This window comes from Mustelus asterias, chromosome 9 (genome assembly GCF_964213995.1).
Source record: "Mustelus asterias chromosome 9, sMusAst1.hap1.1, whole genome shotgun sequence".
Taxonomy (NCBI): Eukaryota; Metazoa; Chordata; class Chondrichthyes; order Carcharhiniformes; family Triakidae; genus Mustelus; species Mustelus asterias.
The window spans coordinates 58,646,581-58,667,004 of NC_135809.1; the positions used below are offsets into that span (position 1 = coordinate 58,646,581).

The 20,424-nt window shown below is 42.2% G+C and overlaps 1 protein-coding gene across 3 annotated transcripts in view; it reads right to left on the bottom strand.

Annotated features, from left to right (window-relative positions):
- Positions 1-247: 247 nt before the first annotated feature.
- The window catches only part of hipk2 (homeodomain interacting protein kinase 2), a 289,722-nt gene continuing 269,545 nt past the window's right edge, over positions 248-20,424 (bottom strand). For 2 of the 3 annotated variants that reach the window (XM_078220251.1, XM_078220249.1), the window contains exons 12-15: positions 18,578-18,859; positions 15,196-15,446; positions 11,438-11,598; positions 248-7,690 (exon numbers count right to left, since the gene is read on the bottom strand). In XM_078220251.1, coding sequence (XP_078076377.1) covers positions 7,229-7,690; positions 11,438-11,598; positions 15,196-15,446; positions 18,578-18,859 — 1,156 coding nt within the window. In that variant the 3' untranslated portion in view covers positions 248-7,228. The remainder of the gene's footprint in view (positions 7,691-11,437; positions 11,599-15,195; positions 15,447-18,577; positions 18,860-20,424) is intronic. The other variant, XM_078220250.1, reaches the window with a different exon arrangement.

Here is a 20,424-nt window from a genome sequence, read left to right on the forward strand (position 1 = left end):
GCCTGGGTGGGATTGTTGTCAATGCAGGCTCAATGGGCTGAATAGCCTCCTTCTGCACTGTAGGGATTCTGATTCTATAGCTTATTAGGTAATCACCTAATTGTGGGCTTGAGTCCTGGTCAGGCAGACAGCAGATAGTGGTATGGCGGGGGGGGGAGGGGGGCTTATCATGAATGGTAGAACCTGTGAAAATAATGTGTAGTGACAGAAACTGGCAGGTAGACACACATTCAGACTGGTCCTGCAGTGACTTAAAACAGTTTAATGTAAATCCAAGACAGTTTGTGATTACATTTCCACACATATACAATATGCATATGTGTGTGTATATATTCTGATTAGGAGATAAGCAGATTCACCTTGGAGACCGAAAAAATGATCAACAACCAGTGAACTACAAGCTAAACAGTTCACAACAATAGACCCCCTTCTCTCCCTACAGTTAGTAGTAACAGTTAAAATAACTATATACTCTATATTTTTTCATTAAAATCTTCTTTTAATTTACAATGCTTCTAATATTAGTTTCAAGATGAGACCATAAAATTTCCACTCATTCCTCCTACAACTGAAACAGTTAAGAGTGAGCTCACAACATCATTAGAAAAACACAAGCATTTAGTAGCTACGACTGAGTTTCTGGCTGAATTTTGCTTTTTTTTTAAAACACTCTACAATTCGGCAAAATAAACATTCTCGTAATCATACGTAGAATATGGGGCAAAGATATAAGTTTCTACATTGTACATATATTCCTACAACATCTCACTCCTCCCCCCAAAATTGCAGCCCCACCTTTAAAAAGACAACAAATTACAGAGCCAAAAAGACAGTCCACAAAGAAAAAACATAGAATAGCACTTTGAAACACAAACCTACAGAGAGTTTAATGCAGATTCCCAGGGCTTGACACTGAACAAGGATGAGATACAATTCTGAGTTTAAAACCACCCAAAGTTATCTTGGAGAGAGAAGGTGAAATTAGCAGCAGAGATTGCGTACTGGAGGTGGGTACTTCCAAAAGTTTGTGAAAACGCAATAAATGTGCCCCATACTGACCACTGATATTCATTTTTCTCCACCTTCAGATCTGAAATGAGATTCCTGGAAAGTTAAATCGTCAGGGATATGTGTGTGTGTGCGTGTACGTGTGTGTGAGAGGAGATGCAACAAAAATCAAACCTGTGTATTAACTGGAGGAATTAATTATTGGGTGTTCAGCACATTATCTAGGATAATGAATAAAGATTTTTGTAACAGGCAGTTTAATCTGTGCAGTGTTGTTTATTTAGAAGTCTTACTTTCCACTTATATCTTTTTCTGATTCTATCTATACTTGGCTGATAGGTTGGCAAATTCCTGCCTGTATTTGGTATTTAAGTTGTCTTAGGCATCGCTTCTCAATCAAACTGTCAGCTGTGTTGTAGCAACATGAGTGAGGCAGAGCAGAGAAAGTAGAACAGCATGAGAAGGACAGGCAGGATGGTATAGGTAAGGCAGAATGGCAAAGAATGATGCGAGCAACATAGAGTGATGTGAACAGCTCAGGATATGTGGAGGGCAGTATGGCATCATAGTCGGGGCCGGACAGTGTGCTCAGGGCATGAAGGTTTAGGACGGTCAGTATGGCATGGCTTTGTGGGCAAAGCAATGCAATGGACAGGGCAGGGCATGGTCGGCAAGTAGGGCAGGTCAGTGTAGGAAAGAATCCTTTAAAGCATTTTCTCCTTAACATACGTACCAAAATTATAAATGCAACTATAATATATACCAACTACATCATAAACCACTGTGGCCCTCATTATTCTTTCTTGTGAATCATGCACAATGCTATTATCCTGCTTCATTGATATAGCAACCTCAACCTTCTCTAGCCTCATCATCAGACTCCTTCCCACTGATTCTTAAGTCCCCCTCACCTATCCCTCTCCACATCAGCTAAGTTTCAATTGTATAAATTACTAATGTCACTTTCCTTCCAATTCATAGCCGAAGTTGGTATGTATTATAGAAAGCAGACAAATGCCACCAAGTAAATTTGAAACATTTATTAAATTTCTCCAGTGCCTTCTCCCTATGGCCGATTGCATTCATTCAGGGAACAGAACAGTCCAAGATCTGTGCTGAGTGGGCTAATTTGAACCAGACCAATGTTAAGTACATTGAAGTTAGGTCTATTGGGGTCCCTGTTGCTAATCATTATCCATCTCCTCGGGTGGCCTGTCCACATTCATCATTATGATTCAGGAGTTCAGACTGACCACTTGAGCAAGGCATCACCCAAAACTTCATGGCAACAAGTATTCAGGGGTTGAACAAATGGGAGAATAAACAACTAATAAGTTCATAATGTGACAGCCTCACCATCACACACCTGTATCCATCCACAGTGACGCATTTAAGGGCATCCTGTTTTCAAGACGTAAAGAAAAAACAGTCAACTAACAGCTCAGCATTAAATCAACTACCATTTCCTTATTTTCAAATCTTATTCAGGTTAGTTTAGTCTGCGTAACAGAAAATCCTCCCATAGATTTAGCATCAGCCCCTGAAGATATTCCAATTCATCTTAAGAATCATAAAACTGCGTAGTAATTTTTGCAACCTAGTGCCTGAAATTGAAATCCTGACATATAGGTCAAATGCAACCCCCCCAAAAAAGTTACAGACATGTTTCTGGCAAGCTTGTTTTTTGACCCATTCTAATTTATTTGTGAACATTCACAAAGACATGGGTGCAACCAGTGGGGAGGGTGCTGGAATGAGGGGAGGATTTAACACCCCCAAATATTTGCTAGAATTTAATTTCCCTTCTCTCCAAATCCTCAATGCTTTTCTGCTGTTGCCAACCCTGATTGAACATGTTCCTGGGGGTTTCATCAAATGATGTCCCACTTTCAACGATCTCAGCAAACATTTCTTTATTCCCCCATCTCTCGATGCTTTTATAACTAAAAGAAGACATTGTAAAAGTACACAAATTTTAATGCCCCTATGCATTTTATCCCTGGCTGCTCGCAGCAGTGTTTGGGAGATATGTCTTTATTTAGCAGAAACTCCAGGATAATGCTGGAGGGTTGGCAACCCTAATGCTTCTCATTTCCACCTCACCTAACTCTGTACATGTGATAGCACCTCCAATATGGGCCCACTTCTGTTTAACATAGCAATGTTCCCAATGTCACAGCTGATGTATCAGCTTTGTTTTCCCGTTACACTGGGCATCAGTGAATTGTCACAGTTTTCTGCTGTGTGTTTGAAATCTGCCTTTTTTAAGAGACATGCATTCTATTGCCAACATACATTGAAGAGCTTCCAAGACAAAGGCACTTGCAGCCAAATTGTTAAGATGCTTAGAAAAGCATCTTTGCTGTGGCATTTTATTTGATACATAAGTTCATTTTAAACCACCAAACTGCAACTTGCATCAAAGTGCCTAAAGAAAGGAGCTAGCATGGAACAATCTCAGACTTCATGCTACCCAGAAATTCCAGCCACGTGTAGGTCTCTGATGAAATAATTGTGTACTTGTAAATAGTACATTCTCTATAAGTCAATGCCAACCCCCTTCTTCAGCCCTGCACGCACTCAATGGTGTCCTGACTGGAGTGGGGGGAATGAGGAGAAGAGGGGCTTCTAGCTGATGCTGAGGTGAAAAATATTTGCATCTCAATACATTGTTAAAAAAGTTACAAGTATAAATGTGTTAAATAGAATAAAACATGATTCTTGTGTGAATTAGTTAAACTGTGCAGACATTTAGTAATCAGTAGATTTTGTGCCCCTTCCTGCATTTTATGACTAGGGACATATTTTTTCTCCTTTTTTTATATATAAATATATGTATATACATACAGAACAGATATGGACTCACTTGAATGTTTAAATACATCAAAATAGCAGCAATGCCAGTTACAATTAAACCTTTCAGAAATTTCCACCTAATGAAAATAATAAAATCAAGAATTAAGAGTTAATTATACATGAAAAGGAACAATTTCCAGCTCTCATATCCTAACAAGAGAAAAGAAACCTTCAATAAACAGCCTGGCAGTCAAGGGACAGGAACGCATGAATAATGTGGTTTCTTTGGTGACAAGAGTAATTTTGCTTTTGTGTATGTGTGTGTCTTATTCCTCCCCCCACATCCTCACACTCACTCATAGCCAGCTTCCCTCCTTGACTGGATTGTAGCTGGTTTCTGCCAGGTCAACTACAAAGCCTGGCCTTTTGAATATAAGCCACATGGATGTTATATAATTATCCAGCCCATTGGAATGGATAATTATGTAATTATTTTGGGACCAGCATTAACTTGACGTAAGAGCGGACACAGCTTACGTCAACGTTTAACAACCCAATGACTACTTAATTACACAACTGTACACAATTTCAGGCAAGAAGTCAATCTCTTTGAAAATGTAATCATCACACTTTCTCTTCTCTATTAGTTGCCTTCTCGAAAGCAATGTTGCCCAATTCATAAATCATTAGCTACACATGGCTAATTGGGCTCGCAGATTTGACTGATAGGAAATACAAACACATTTTGGATCAATAAATAAAAAATATTCATTCATATGACTTATATATGCGAATTTATCATTTGCAACTTCTAGTAAATGGTGACAAAAGCAGAGAGTGAAAATATTTATTATTCCTTAGTTACTGAATGGTGGTAGATGTTTGTTCAGTAAATATTCAGGTGTGAAATGCATTTACTTATTAATGTGTGTAATTAAAATGAGTGCATGCACTAAAACTGTATGCCTCTGGCCAGACATTGGCTAATCAGCAATTTCTATTGGGACAACTCTGCTCTAAAGAACACACATGCAGCACAACCTGAAACGAACAGGCAGAGAAATAAATTAAATGCTTCCCACTGAAAAATGCAAAGCTGGTTATCAACAGAAAGAAAATGAACAAACCAAGAAAGAAAAATAGTGCCAATTCAAAAAGTTTAGAACAGCAGCTAATGAAGATGATTGTTAAAGTACCACACTGAAAAGGAAAATTTTAAATGTTCTTGTAAAAAATGTCAGTTACAAATTTGTGCAGTGAGAAAGGAGAGTCTGCTAGTATTTTTTACTTTCTGCTTTTAATACATTCATTTACCTAATAAAATAACTTTCAAGGAGCAGGAATCTAACCTATGACATTGCACCAGTTTAAATTAACAAGTGGCATTTCTCCTCCATAAACAAAATGCTTTTGACCACCAGATGGCAGTCAAACTTAGAGTACAGAATTGTCATGGGTCAGACCATTCAAATTCACTGATGTTGCAGATGCATTCTTAAACTCCCTTTCATGCCTCAGCTAATCAGCTCAGTGATGCCTGTGATGGTCCCAACCTCAGTCAATGGCTTTCTCTGACAGTAAGGAGGAGCCATAGTAGCCTCAATGATCCCGAGTCAAAAATGTGGAAGACATATCTGCATATGCAAGCAGGATGGTGTTCAGCTGTGATGTCCTCTGGTTCATTCTCAAAGCCTGAAGGCCCCGCAAATAAGTACCTTCAGGAAAGGGATGAACATACAAACAAGAGGAAGCCATTAAGCCCCACAGGTCTGTTGCACCATTCAATTATATCAGGATGAACTATCTCTCAATTCCAAGGAATTGAAAGGACGGGAGAAAAGTGACAGAATAAAATGTGCCACGGCAGGAAACAGTCCAATGTTGAGTCACCTAAAGGAGAAAATTGGTGGTCTTTATTCAATTGGAAAAAGAGGGCACGATTAAAATTATATTTGCATGCAGTCATAGAAGAAATATTTTCTTCCATGAGAAAACAGAAGCACAATATTTTAGTGGACTGAAACAGTCTTGTTCCAAAAGATGTCACTGGAATGCGTCAACAGCATGTAAACGAAAGCACTGCACACGATACATTCAAATGACCTTGGAAATTGTGCAACTCTTTTCTCCCTTTTTCTGTCATTTTCCCCCTCCCCTAGTGCACCCATTCTGTTGAGAATCAGATCAGTGGTACTGTAATGCCTTCCATGATTGAACTGTTTGCCAACAGTGACTGTATGGAGAAAGTTGTTAATTCAATGGCCACTTGCACCTTTAAAAGAGGAGGGACACTGCTAGTTTAACAGCAAGACATGATATTGTTTTCAGCGAGGTGAATGTTCCTTATATTGGTGGATCAATTGGCAGAGAGGGGAAGGGGAATACATCTATGTTATAATTAGACAGAGACTGTTGGTCGATGTGTGGGCTTAATGGATCAAATGGCACTTGGTTGCACAAGACTTTGTGTTTTTCTGCCTACACTGATTGGCTACCTGGGAGAGGGAATGGTGAGCTGCCAACACCTGTGGAATTGTAAAGAGAAGACTGGGCATGAAAACTCAGAGACTACATGTCTCCCTCTGCACCCCCACACTCTCTTACAGTTAGTTTTTTCATGTGCAATAATCAGGCACAACAGTTGAAACTGAAAGGACTGCCTCAGCATTATCACCAGCTCCATTAGATCTGCTGTAAGTCGAGAGGAACTTTCACCCTTTTCTGTAAGGCACTACAAGGGAATATGTTTAAAACATGACAGGAAGCTCTCTGCTGACAAAACCACAGATAGCAAGATCAGAACACACACACAGACACATACACACGCTCATACACTGTGGGAGCTCAGGACAGTCACAACTAACATGCCTTAAGAACAGAGCTAGGTTGGATCACAGTTGTGCAATCACAAGTAATATCTATTGGTATCGTATCATTGAATGAAGCTTTCCTCATCTCTACATTCTAAAAGGGGCCCTGGCAACCTCTACCTTCACAAGGAGGGTTTGATTTAGGAAAGGGAGAGCAGCTCTTTGTTGTCCCAAAAAAACAAAAGGAACTAAAATTGAGAAATCAACAACTATAGTTCATTTACTGAACTTCATCAATAAAAACTTTGACCAAACTCTCAGAGTAGCTTCCAGGGTCTCAAGGTCGCAGGTCCTTAAAACATTTTAGAGATTAAATATCTCTCAAACATCTGTTGCTTGACTCCCCTTTGAAGGTCTTCATCACTGGCTAGAGGTCAATTGTCCGGCTTTCAAAATTTGGTGATTTTTTAATAAACGTCTGATAAAAAAAAATTGTATTTTTCATCACATGACTGAGCATTCTTCCTTCCAGCTCATTTCCCAAGTACCTTCTCAAGTGTGAGATGCATTGTAGACTGTTTTAATTCAATACAATGTCTTGTTGAACTTGAGTCTTAAAGGTAGGGGTACTGGTTCACCTTGGTTGGGCTCAGTGGATATCCGGTGTAGACAGCTGAGGCTGGTGAAGCGTTGATGTATGTCTGGTGGGCAAATTGGGCTTGGTACTGACCTGGGTGAATGGTGGGAGATGGCAGTACTCTTGGTCCCATGCTGACAGGCATTTGGTGGACAATCCCTCCAGGATGGGCGGCATAGGTGTGCCTGGTAGAACCCTGTGATGCCACGAGGTGAGCAACTGTGCCGGTGGGCCCCAGGGCAGGTGTGGCATAGGTATACAGGTGAGGCTGCCCTGATAGATGGGCCGCTGTCAGGTGAGGATGCACAGTAGTGTGTGAAGGACTACGGTGTGGGAATGAGTAGGGGGCCTGGGCAATGGTCGGTGTGATGTACGCCTGCTGCCTTCGATGTCCATGGTTACCACTCCGCTCATGAATGCTTGTCACATGTGGCTGAGCCTAAAAGACAAAGACATTAAAGTTAAAGTTTATTTATTCGTCACAAGTAGGCTTACATTAACACTGCAATGAAGCTACTGTGAAAATCACCTAGTCGCCACATTCTGGCACCTGTTCGGGTACACTGAGGGAGAATTTAGCGTGATCAATGCACCTAACCAGCGCATTTTTTGAACTGTGGGAGGAAACCAGAGCACCTGGAGGAAACCCACACAGACATGGGGAGAACATGACCTAAGCCTGGATAGAGGTTTACAGTATGGAAACAGGCCCTTCGGCCCAACTTATCCATGCCGCCTTTTTGTTTAAACCCCTAAGCTAGTCCCAATTGCCTGCATTTGGCCCATATCCCTCTATACCCATCTTACACATGTAACTGTTTAAACGCTTTTTAAAAGACAAAATTGTACTCGCCTCTACTACTACTTCTGGCAGCTTGTTCCAGACACTCACCACCCTCTGTGTGAAAAAATTGCCTCTCTGGACCCTTTTGTATCTCTCCCCTCTCCCCTTAAATCTATGCCCTCTAGTTTTAGACTCCCCTATCTTTGGAAAAAGATATTGACTATCTACCGTATCTATGCCCCTCATTATTTTTATAAACCTCTATAAGATCACCCCTCAGCCTCCTATGCTCCAGAGAAAAAAAGTCCCAATCTATCCAGCCTCTCTTTATAACTCAAACCATCAAGTCCCGGTAGCATCCTAGTAAACCTCTTCTGCACTCTTTCTAGTTTAATAATATCCTTTCTATAATAGGGTGACCAGAACTGTACACAGTATTCCAAGTGTGGCCTTACCAATGTCTTGTACAACTTCAACAATCCATCACCCCGGTACCTAAGAAAAACCAAGCAGCGTGCCTTAATGACTATCGGCTGGTGGCTCTGACATCCATCATCATGAAGTGCTTTGAAAGGTTAGCATGGCACGAATCAATTACAGCCTCCCGGACTACCTGGATCCACTACAGTTCGCCTACCGCTCCAACAGGTCCACAGCAGACGCCATTTCCCTGGCCCTGCACTCAACCCTGGAACACCTAGATAACAAGTCAGACTCCTATTTATTGACCACAGCTCAGCCTTCAACACTATTATTTCCACCAAGTTCATCTCCAAACCCCGTGGCCTGGGCCTCGGCACCTCCCACTGTGACTGGATCCTGAACTTCCTAACTCAGACCACAATCAATAAGGATAGGCAACAACACCTCCTCCATGATCATCCTCAACACCGGTGCCCCACAAGGCTGTGTTCGCAGCCCCCTACTATACTCCTTATACACCTATGACTGTGCGGCCAAATTCCCCTCCAATTCGATTTTCAAGTTTGCTGACGACACCACCATAGTGGGTCGGATCTCAAACAATGATGAGACAGAATCTGGTGAACTGGTGCGGCAACAATAATCTCTCCCTCAATGTCAACAAAATGAAGGAGATTGTCATCAACTTCAGGAAGCGTAAAGGAGAACATGCCCCTGTCTACATCAACGGGGATGAAGTAGAAAGGGTCGAGAACTTCAAGTTTTTAGGCATTCAGATCCCCAACAACTTGTCCTCGTCCCTCCATGCTGACACAATAGTTAAGAAAGCCCACCAACGCCTCTACTTTCTCAGAAGACTAAGGAGATTTGGCATGTCAGCTATGACTCTCACCAACTTTTATAGATGCACCATAGAAAGCATTCTTTCTGGTTGTATCACAGCTTGGTATGGCTCCTGCTCTGCCCAAGACCGCAAGGAACCACAAAAGGTCGTGAATGTATCTCAATTCATCACGCAAACCAGCCTCCCATCCATTGACTGTGTCTACACTTCCCACTGCCTCGGCAAAGCAGCCAGCATAATTAAGGACCCCACGCACCCCGGACATTCTCTCTTCCATCTTCTTCCTTCGGGAAAAAGATACAAAAGTCTGAGGTCACGTACCAACCGACTCAAGAGCAGCTTCTTCCCTGCTGCTGTCAGACTTTTGAATGGACTTACCTTGCATTCAGTTGATCTTTCTCTACACCCTAGCTATGACTAACACTACATTCTGCACTCTCTCGTTTCCTTCTCTATGAAGGGTATGTTTTATCTGTATAGCGTGCAAGAAACAATACTTTTCACTGTATGTTAATACATGTGACAATAATCAATTCAAATCAAAAGACATTCCAATTCCTATATTCAATGTTCTGACCAATGAAACCAAGCATGCTGAATGCCTTCTTCACCACTCTGTCCACCTGTGACTCCACTTTCAAGGAGCTAGGAACCCGTACCCCTAGATCTCTTTGTTCTGTAACTCTCCCCAAAGCCCAACCATTAACTGAGTAAGTCCTGCCCTGGTTAAATCTAGCAAAATGCATCACCTTGCATTTATCTAAATTAAACTCCATCTGCCATTCGTCAGCCCATTGGCCCAATTGATCAAGATCCCGTTGCAATCTGAGATAACCTTCTTCACTGTCCACCATGCCACCAATCTTGGTGTCATCTGCAAACTTACTAACCATGTCTCCTATATTCTCATCCAAATCATTAATATAAATGACAAATAACTGTGGACCCAGCACTGATCCCTGAGGCACACCACTGGTCACAGGCCTCCAGTTTGAAAAACAACCCTTTACATCCATCCTCTGGCTTCTGTCATACAAGTCAATTTTGTATCCATTTAGCTACCTCACCCTGGATCCGGTGAGATTTAACCTTATGCAACAACCTACCATGTAGTACCTTGTCAAAGGCCTTGCTAAAGTCCATGTAGACAACATCAAGTGCATTGCCCTCATCTACTTTCTTGGTTACCCCTTCAAAAAACTCAATCAATTGTGCTGGAAGTCTTAAAGCACATCAAGGTAGATAAATCTCCAGGACCTGATGAAGTGTATCCCAAGACATTTGGGAGGGTAGGGAGGAAATTGCGGGTCCCCTAGCAGAGATAATTGAATCACAGGTGAGGTGCCTGAAGATTGGAGGGTGGCAAATGTTGTGCCTTTGTTTAAAAAGGGCTGCAGGGAAAAGCCTGGGAACTACAGGCCAGTGAGCCTCATATCTGTGGTGGGTAAGTTGTTGGAAGGTATTTTGAAAGACAGGATCTACAAGCATTTAGAGACGCAAAGACTGATTAGGGACAGTCAGCATGGCTTTGTGAGTGGAACATCATGTCTCACAAATTTGATTGAGTTTTTTTTTTAAGGTCCTCGGTGCTGTAAGGCAGCAGTGCTAACCACTGTGCTACTGCGCCACCATTGTTAACTGATGTAGAGAAAAACACGTTGAATGACTGAACAGTCAGCTCCAGAAACATTGCTACTGTATTTTCAATCATCACCCTTTCACCTGATAACAATGATTGAAGGTAACCCTCAAGAGCACATGATCTCCTCCTCACATCAGGAGGATCCCATCCATACTCCAATCCAAACTCACAATTGGAGGGATTGCATCCACATTTGATCCTATACTCCAGGAGGAATTCATTCAAAATTCAAACCTCTATTCATAAATGAACAGATTTCCAACATATTCCATTTTATTTTCACAGCTGGAATAGGGTCTCAGCTATAACTAATCGGGAGCGGGTGGAGCAGACAGAGATCGGGAGCGGACAGAGATCAGGGGCAGAGCGGACAGAGATCGGGGGCGAGTGAGTATGATACGGTGTGAGGGGGTCTGGATGAGGAACGAGTTGTCATGGATCAGCAACGTTCCCTTGTTGACTTTGAATGAATAACAGGTATGTGTGAGATTACCTGACTGAGATTGAGGGGTTGTTGTTGAAAGGAATGGGCTGTAGACCTCTGTTGCCGGTAAGATGATATCCCCGAGTAACTTGCTGAAGAGTGGGTTGTACTGGATGTTGTTGTGCTGGAATTTTTGGTCTTATGACCCAATGAATGGTGCCCCTGCGTGCCTGAAAAGTAGAAAGAGTATTAAAATAGGCAGCTTGGAGACCTGAGACTCAATTATCTAATTGTCATTAATCTGTTCAAAACAAATTGATTAATGCCAATTGAAAAGCCTGTGCTCCAAAAATCTAACTAAAGTGATAAGGCTGACCAGGCCACTTTTGCAATGCATCATGAAGATTCAATCATTCAATCAGGTTATTGACTATAAAGGAAGTAGTGACGGCCAACAAACTAAGATAAACCCTTTTGAGTTTGGTTTATGAACCTGATTTTTGCATCAAGCTCTTTGTAGTACTACTAATTGAACCCGTTTGGCATTGTTCACAGATGTTATTCTGTTTGTCATGACAGAATCTGCGAAAGACAAAGCATCAATTATCTGCTGAAGTGAAGTTATGTCTTATAAGTCAAAAAAATCTCTTCCTAGAATCATTGAATAGTTACAGTACACAAGGAGGCTATTCAACTTGTCATGTCTGTGCCAGCTCCTTGCAAGAGCTTTTCACCTAGTGCAACACCTCGGCCTTTAACCCCATAGCGCTGCAAATTTTCTCCCCTTCAGTTAATTTCCAATTTTCTTTTGAAAACCATGATTGAATCTGCCTCCATCACACTCTCACGCAGTACATTCCAGATCCTGGCCATTGCCTCAAAAATGTTCTTCTTCGTGTTGCCATTGCGTCTTTTGTCAATTACCTTAAATCTGTGTTCTCTGGTTCTTGATCCTTATATCAAGGGGAGTCGTTTCTCCCTTTCTACTCTGTCCAGTGCCATCATGATTTTATATACTTCTAGCAAATCTCCTCTCAACCTTCTATTTTTGAAGGAAAACAGTCCCAGTTAACTGAAGTCCCTACCCTGGGAACAATTTTGCTCATCTTTGGAACCATTTCCCTGAAACTTTTCTGTACCCTCTCTAAATGCCTTCACATCCTTTTTAAGGTATGGTGCCCAGAACTGGATGCAATACTTCATTTGAGATCAAACCAGCATTTTATGCAGGTTTAATGTAACTTCCTTGCCTTTGCATTCTATGCCACTATTTATTAAAACTTTATTACTTGCTCTTTCAACTTGCCTTGGCACCTTCAACGATTTGTGCACATATACTGCCAGGTCTTTCTGTTCCTTTGGAAGTGTACCCTTTGTTTTATAAAGGGTATGCTTCCAAAGGAACAGAAAGTTCTTCCTATAAATTGATTCATGTTTCCCTTGGCTCTTAACTGCAAAGATAACTTGCAGTTGGGAAAAGATGGAAAAGCTCTATTGCTTTCTCCATGGCTATGCCCCAGCTAATCAGAGTCAACCTGTGAACCAATCAGCACTCTTTTCTCCTGTGGTATAAATTGTTGTGATCATTTGAAATTTGGCATTCTTGCATTTGTCCTGATGAGTGCAAGATGAAAAGCTTCTGCAACAGGTCTCTCTTTTCAGCAATTTCCAAGTTCTATACTACCAAACAACTGTTTTATCAAATACCTTTCATAGAATCACATAGTGCAGTTGGTCCACCGTCTGTGCTGGCTGTTTGAAGAGCTATCCAATTAGTTCCATGCCCCATTCTTCCTTCGTAGTCTTGTAAGCTTTTCCTTTGTGAGTATTTATTCAATTTCCTTTTGAAAGCTGCTCTAGTTCTGAGTTTCTCACCATTTAGAAAATATTCTGATTTATCTATCTTGGCTCCAACATAGCCCTCAAGTTCATAACACTTACTCTAGCCATGAATAAAACTGTAAACATGGATCAGGGAGGTGAAGAGGGGGGAGACTGGGTAGAGTGTAACAGCTCCAAATAATGCGTTCCCACCTCCACACAATACAAATGGCAAAGGCTGCCGATAATGGGGTCAGCTTCTATTCATGGTTTCATTCATTGGCAAATTTCAGCAAGAGCAAAGCACATCTGGGCAAATGCCCTCATGCGAGGCATGTCAGCCAGGGCTTTTCACTCAATTGCTATCTAATTCTCCCTGCAGAGAACTGAACCTATGATTTTACCACTTTCATTTTAAGTGCTGGGCGGACTTGAAACTGGGAGTGTTTCAGATCCGACTTTAAGGTCCATTTTTGGTCCCCCCCCCATACGCACTCTGCCTGCAAAATTTTGAGCGCATCAGATTTGTGCTGCAGAAGCCAGTGGCTGGGGCTTAGCATGCCCAAAAGACTCCAGAGGGAGTCCAGTGTGCAAGTGTAGGCTTCTGATTATGTGCGTTAGCAGTAGCAGGGATCTGACAGAAAAGAGAGAACTGCCAAGCCCCTGCTACTGTAGGTTGCCTGAAGCAGCTCCCTCCCACTACAATCGTGGGGGCCTGTGGCCGGAGATACAGCATCCGCCCACTCCCACTGCTGCCCAGATCGATCATGGACCCCCCTCCCCCACCGATTGTGGACCGCAGAGTGGCAGTGGGCCCCCTCTCCCTCCCCCCCCCACTGATCCCTGCAGTGTGGCAGTGGGCCCCCACCCCCCATTAGCCCCACCCCATTAACCCTGCCCCTGTTGTCAGACTGGCATTGCCCACGTGCCAGCGTGGCACTGCCCAAGGGGCATACCCCTCCTTGCCCTCAGCCTCCCTGGGGGGCCTCAATGGCCTCCGGTTCCACCGGCGAGGCCAAGTCAACTGCTCCCCATTCATGGGGAGCATGTCTGTTCCTCGCTGGTGTGAACCTTTCCCAGAGAGGTAAAAAAAGGGGGTGCCGAGCCCAGACGATTGAGCGCCGGGCTCGATAAGCAGATGCTAATTGCCATTTCAATAGATTTAAATATATTAACCTGCCTCTCGCCCATTTCCGGCGAGAGGCTGACTGCGCCAGACCTCCGTCGCTCGTAAAATGGCGCCGGCCGCAAAAACCAGCGCTGATCGTGCACAGCACTTTACAGCCCACTTTACCACCGTGTCATGCCCGAAAATGGGCGCAACACAATGGTAAAATCGCCCCCATGATGTCAGAACAGGAGCCACTTGGTTGAGATGCCTATTGGTACTTCCTTGCCTTGCCTTATCATGAAGAGTGAACACAGTGCAGTGAATGTCACAAGAGTCAGTGTCCTGAAGACAGGAGGGGACAAAATGTTGCGAGGGGGGATTTGGACAAAAATGGCTATCGATACAACCAACCCCGTGAACTGAACACCTAGAATATTCTAAGACAAAAGGTTATACCTTACTGCTTAATGATGAAGAATCAATGTCAGCTCCTGACTGAATTTTTCTAGTAAGAGTTTTAACAACACCAGGTTAAAGTCCAACAGGTTTATTTGGTAGCAAATGCCATTAGCTTTCGGAGCCCTGCTCCTTTGTCAGATGGAGTGGATATCTGCAGATTTCCACTCCATCTGACGAAGGAGCAGGGCTCCGAAAGCTAATGGCATTTGCTACCAAATAAACCTGTTGGACTTTAACCTGGTGTTGTTAAAACTGTTACTGTATTTACCCCAGTCCAACGCCGGCATCTCCACATCATGAATTTTTCTAGTCATGGCAATGGAGTTGGGAGGTTTGTCTGCCAAATCATGGGGTATGAACTGGCACTGATGATCTGAGATATTCTATGGTGGACTGGGATACTAGTGAAGGACACAAGGAGGAACTGAGGGCAAACCTGGCACAAGGCGGTCACAACCTGCCACGGTTTCACTAGACTGTGTCTTGAGAGGCGGCACAATGATGGTGCGTGGGTTACCACAGTAGTGGCTGTCTGATCGTCCTTTGGCCGGATTGTTTGCAGTGCTGCTGCTGATGGTGTGCTGCTGTCGCACAGCATATGGACTGTTGTTGCTCGAAGAGTCCGAGTCTGGCGAGTCATGAACCGTGACACAGCTGATGACATTCTTTCTCTGCTTTGACAGTCTGCTGAAGAAAGGAAAGGATACAGCTTCAGTAATAGACAAGAAATTAATCCTTCTAACTATACCACCAGTCAGCTTCTCCTTCACCCTCTACCATTTCTCCCTGAGAGTCTTGACTCTTCCTGAACTGGGGCTTCACTGCCAACAACCAATCTCCAGTAACTTGTCAATGTTTGTTACTTTCTCAGGTGTGATCCTTGACTGAGACAGTGGGTGGGCAATTCATCATGGCAAGGTATAAAGCTCAGCTCAATCTGGTTCTCACCCAATATCCATTTTTAAACACACACAAACATAAACATACATACATACAATCTTCAGCAGCAATGGGAACCCTGACTCCCATTTCCTCATCTCCAGCTTACTTACAGTCTCGATGTGTTGCCCTGACTGAGATCAGTTAATCCATGACAGACTTTGGATTTGAAGCTCCTGGTCTATACAGCTCAGGATTACACCATCAGTTTACTGTATGCTGGGTGACAATGTGAATGATGCCATTTTCCAATTCCATAAAATTCATTACTGAAATTGAACCTCAGCTTTCTAATCTCTAAAAGGTTTTGTTTAAGTGTCAAGGGGACTTAGTTTATGTCTAAAGATTTGACTTGTACATGGTGTGCTGCAGGATGTGGCCTAAGGAGAGATGGGATGCCCTAAAAGAGCAAGTGTGAGAATGGAAAGTTATCACCATCCATGAAGCAGTTGCCTTCATTGCAGCAAAAACACAGATCAATTTCAAATTCAGTTGCAAGATCAACAGCATCAGCTGAGCTTAGGTTGAAAGTAGAAAGATGTGGTTATGCTCTTGGGAGGGGAGGCGGGTGGGTTGGGCTTTGGGGTTGTGTTGGTTCGAAGATGCCAAGCATAGCAATGGCCGAGTGCTACCTAACCAATCCTTGTAGCAGAGTTGAGGTAACCTCATACCCAAATCAGGCAAGTTCCTGGCATTTGGCACACTTAATAATCAATAAACCATCCGGACTGAGATGGGGCCTGGAGTGAGGCTGCCATTCTTCCACTCAGCTTTGGATAGCCCTGAAAACCAGCGCCCTAAGTATTAAGATGGTCGAAGTTGCACAAAAGTAAACTTACTATTGCTCTCATAAAATGTTCCAGCTCAGTCCATCTGTCAAGTCTGAAGTGCTGTTTTACTTCATATAAGCTCCTTAGCTAAATCCTCCCACTTTTCCTGCCCACATACTTGAATATTCATCAGTTTTAAACAACTATCTAATACTTATTGAAAAGAATTAAAGGACTCTGCTTTAATAACAGTTTGTGACAGGGATTTGACATTATAATCATGTTCTCCAGAGAGAATGTTTTCCAAATCTCCCTTTCAATTCCTGTGATTACCAGACTTCTGGGCCCTTTTGTTTCCTCTCCTCGTTGACTGGTGCAAACAATTGCTCATTATTTACTCTATCATAATAATTTGCAATTATGTAGACCTCAATCAAGTCAGGTGAAAAATGCTCTGATTTCTCAAGACTCTCTTCATTACTGTAACCCTTCATCTCTAGGGGTAATCCAGTAATTCCAGTCTTCATCCTTCCCACTGTTCTTATATCTTTCTAATAATGAGATGGCCAAAACTCTACATGGTCACAATTTACTACAATACTTGTTTGGTGTCATTCCCTCAATTCTGAAGTCAAGATCACTTATGAAATACTTAAAATAAATTAAGAGCAGTTCCAGCAGAGACCTTTTATAAACAGACATTGCTTCTTTCCACTGAGAGAAACAATTTTTTTAACCCCTACCCTTTGCTTCTTATTGTCTGACCACCTTCACCTTAATGTCACATTCTCCTTAATTCCCTGTGTTATTATCTTCACTTTAAGTATCCTAAACTGAATTTTAACAAATCCACAGAGATCTCATCCACTACATTTGCTTTATCTATCCTCCCTGTTGTTTCTTTAAATAATTTTGTAAGGATGATCAAATACAGTTCATGTTTTAGCAATCTATGCCGACTGATCCTAACTGGTTCACTTTTATTCAAGCACCTTTTTTTTATCTCACATTATAAATTTGAGTAGTTGATCAATGGTTGATTAAATCTAAATGATCTGTGATTTTGTGGCATATCCTCCTTATTCTTCATGCCCTAAGAGGGAGTTGGTAACCATGGACTTCCATTGGATTGGTTCATGATAATGTTTGGCACTCCTTAAGGCTTCTTTGCTACCTGTCATCAGGAGTATTTGAAGGATAATCAACCTGTTTGGTCATGTTATGAACATAGCTTCTATGGCCACCAAGTCCAAGAGTGGGACATGAACCTGGAGCTTCTGGCCCAGAGGTAGGCATGCCAACCACTCCACACACCATGATTAATCATGTTTTTCTTTGAAGAGGAGAGTCACATTCCAAACCTATGGGACAATTTTGCTTTGTACAATTATAGAAAGTACTATTCCTTCACTGGCTTACCAATTAAGCTTGGATATAAACCTCCTTTCCAGGTAAACAGTGTGATTTTCACCTTGGTTAAATTCTAGTTAGCACTTACTATAGTCTTAGCTCTCTTTGAAGAACTCTCTGCCGTGCCATCTCTTGCTACTCCTTCAAAAGATTGGTGAAAGCTTGAACTGGAATTTTCTGGCTCTGTCATGATGGGAGATTCAGCAGGCCAGTCAATAGTTAATTGACTTTCAGCAGGGGCGGATGATCCTGGTGGGCAGGGAGGGGCTGGAAAATCCCACCCCAAATTTAGTTTCTGTGCCAAATTTGCTTAGTGTTGTTGATGAATTTCAAAAGTGGTTATATGCACCATTCAAAGGTTTTCAATGAACAATGTTGCTGGAGCCTAAGTCCTCACTTGGAGGACTAATGCTATCATTAATAAATCCAATGAATAATTCAAGAGAAACTTATTTACTAGATAGGGGTTAGAATGTGGAACTCACAATTACATGCTGAGGTGGATAGCTTAGGTGGATTTAAAATAAAGTTAGATAAGTACAAGAGCAAATGGAATAAAAGATATATTCATAAGGTGAAATGAAGTTAGGTTGGAAGAAGCTCTTGTGGAGCATAAACATTGATGAGTGAACCTACTGTCTTGTTTCTCTGCTGTAAATTCAATGTAATTCTACATAACGGCACCTCGTGTCTCTTCACCTGTTGGGGACTCGTTTGCGTTCTTCCTCTTCATCCGTGTCACTACTGATGGTAATGACGCTTACTGCTGGGCTAGGCGTGTCGGGAATGACGATGGTCTGCCTCTGGTGCTCGTGGGTTGTGCTGGTGGCCTCCCCCCAGCCACACGTCAAGGTACTGCATGCCGGACTGTCCTGCACCACGGCACACCTCGGCGGGGTGTTCTCCTTTACACGTTTCGAACGCTGTGGGGAGTGGGAGTTGAAGCTTCGGGAGGAGGAAATGTCGTAAGTTGAAATATTCCTGTACAAGAAGAGCAGAAACATTAAGAACCATTCACAGAAAAAAAACAAGATTTCTGAGAATTACTCATTGAGTCATGCTAAACAAAACAGTTCTTATTTAAGGCCCTGAAACTGTTTAATTCTGTAATTATTTCTAAGTGAATTTGATTTATTTCCCTTTTTTTCCCAGTATTCCCATTCTCCTCCTGAAGACCCTGACTCTGTTGGCACAAAATTCCACATCCGTTGGCTTCTCTCTAGTGTCTCAGTCAATTTCTCACTCTTCGTGTTTAAATCCAAATTCAACAGGCTACCCAATAATGAAAGTCATCATAATTGAACGTGGACCTGATAACCTCTTTCCAGCAAGGAAAGAGTAGGGATCATTGAACAATTAGCAGGAACAGGACCCATGGCTAATTTTTCTTGGAGAGTGGTGGGGGGAGATGCTGTAACTCAGGGAGTGGGGAGAGACACAACTTGCCAGGTGGGTGCTTGCAAGTTGGAGATTCTGCTGCTCCAAAACGGCACTAATCAAGTCTCGCAGCAAACAATGTTAAAACAAATCTCACAATGCTTAACAAGATTACAGGCTCCATTAACATACCGACATTAAAACAAAACAACGTTAAACAGGAGGTTAAACAAAAACGTACTGTAAACACTGTTACTAGACAGTCTGTGAAAATAACAGCTTAAATGTTGTATTCACTACAAGTTAAACTTTGATTTGACAAATGTAAAGTGTTACATATTTCTCGAAAGAATGGGTGGCATAAAAATTCAATGAAAGGAACAAATTAACACAGGGCTATTTTAGAAGGAACCTTCAAGTAACAGTGGACCTGTCACCTGGAAAAAATTGAATGTTGGCTCATTCCTTACCAACATCATTCAAAAACTTGGATTCAGTTTGCACATTAGCTCTACCTCACTGCCACTTCAATTGGCTGATTGCTTGCCTGATGTCCAGTACTGGATGAGCAAAAATTTCCTTCAACTAAATATTGTGAAGTCCGAAGCCCTTGGCTTGGGGTCCTTCCATGAACTCTGTGTCTTGTCCATTGACTCCATCTCTTTCCCTGATAATTTAGTTAGACTGCTTTAAACCTTGTTGTCAGATTTGACCCAAGATGAGCTTCAAACAAAATATCTGCACCATTGCTTATGCTGCCTATGTACACCACCATAACATAACTCAACCTCACCTTTGCCTCAACTCATCTGTTGCTGAAACACAATTCTGTGTCTTTTTTATCTCTCGAGTTGATTATTCCAATCCACTACTGGTTAACCTTCTACATTCTATCCTCCCTAAACTTAAATACTTCAAAACACTGCTGCCTATGTCCTAGCTCACACCAAGACTTGTTCACCCACCATCACTGTGCTCACTGACTTTCATTGGCCCACAGTTAAGCAATGCTTCAATTTTTACATTTTCATTCATGCTTCCAAATCCTTACATGGTTTTACTCCTCTATTCTCCTTCAGCCACAGAATTCTTTTTATGATATCTTTGCTCCAATAATTCTGACCTCATGAGCATCCGTGATTTTAATTGCTCCACCATTGGTATCTGTG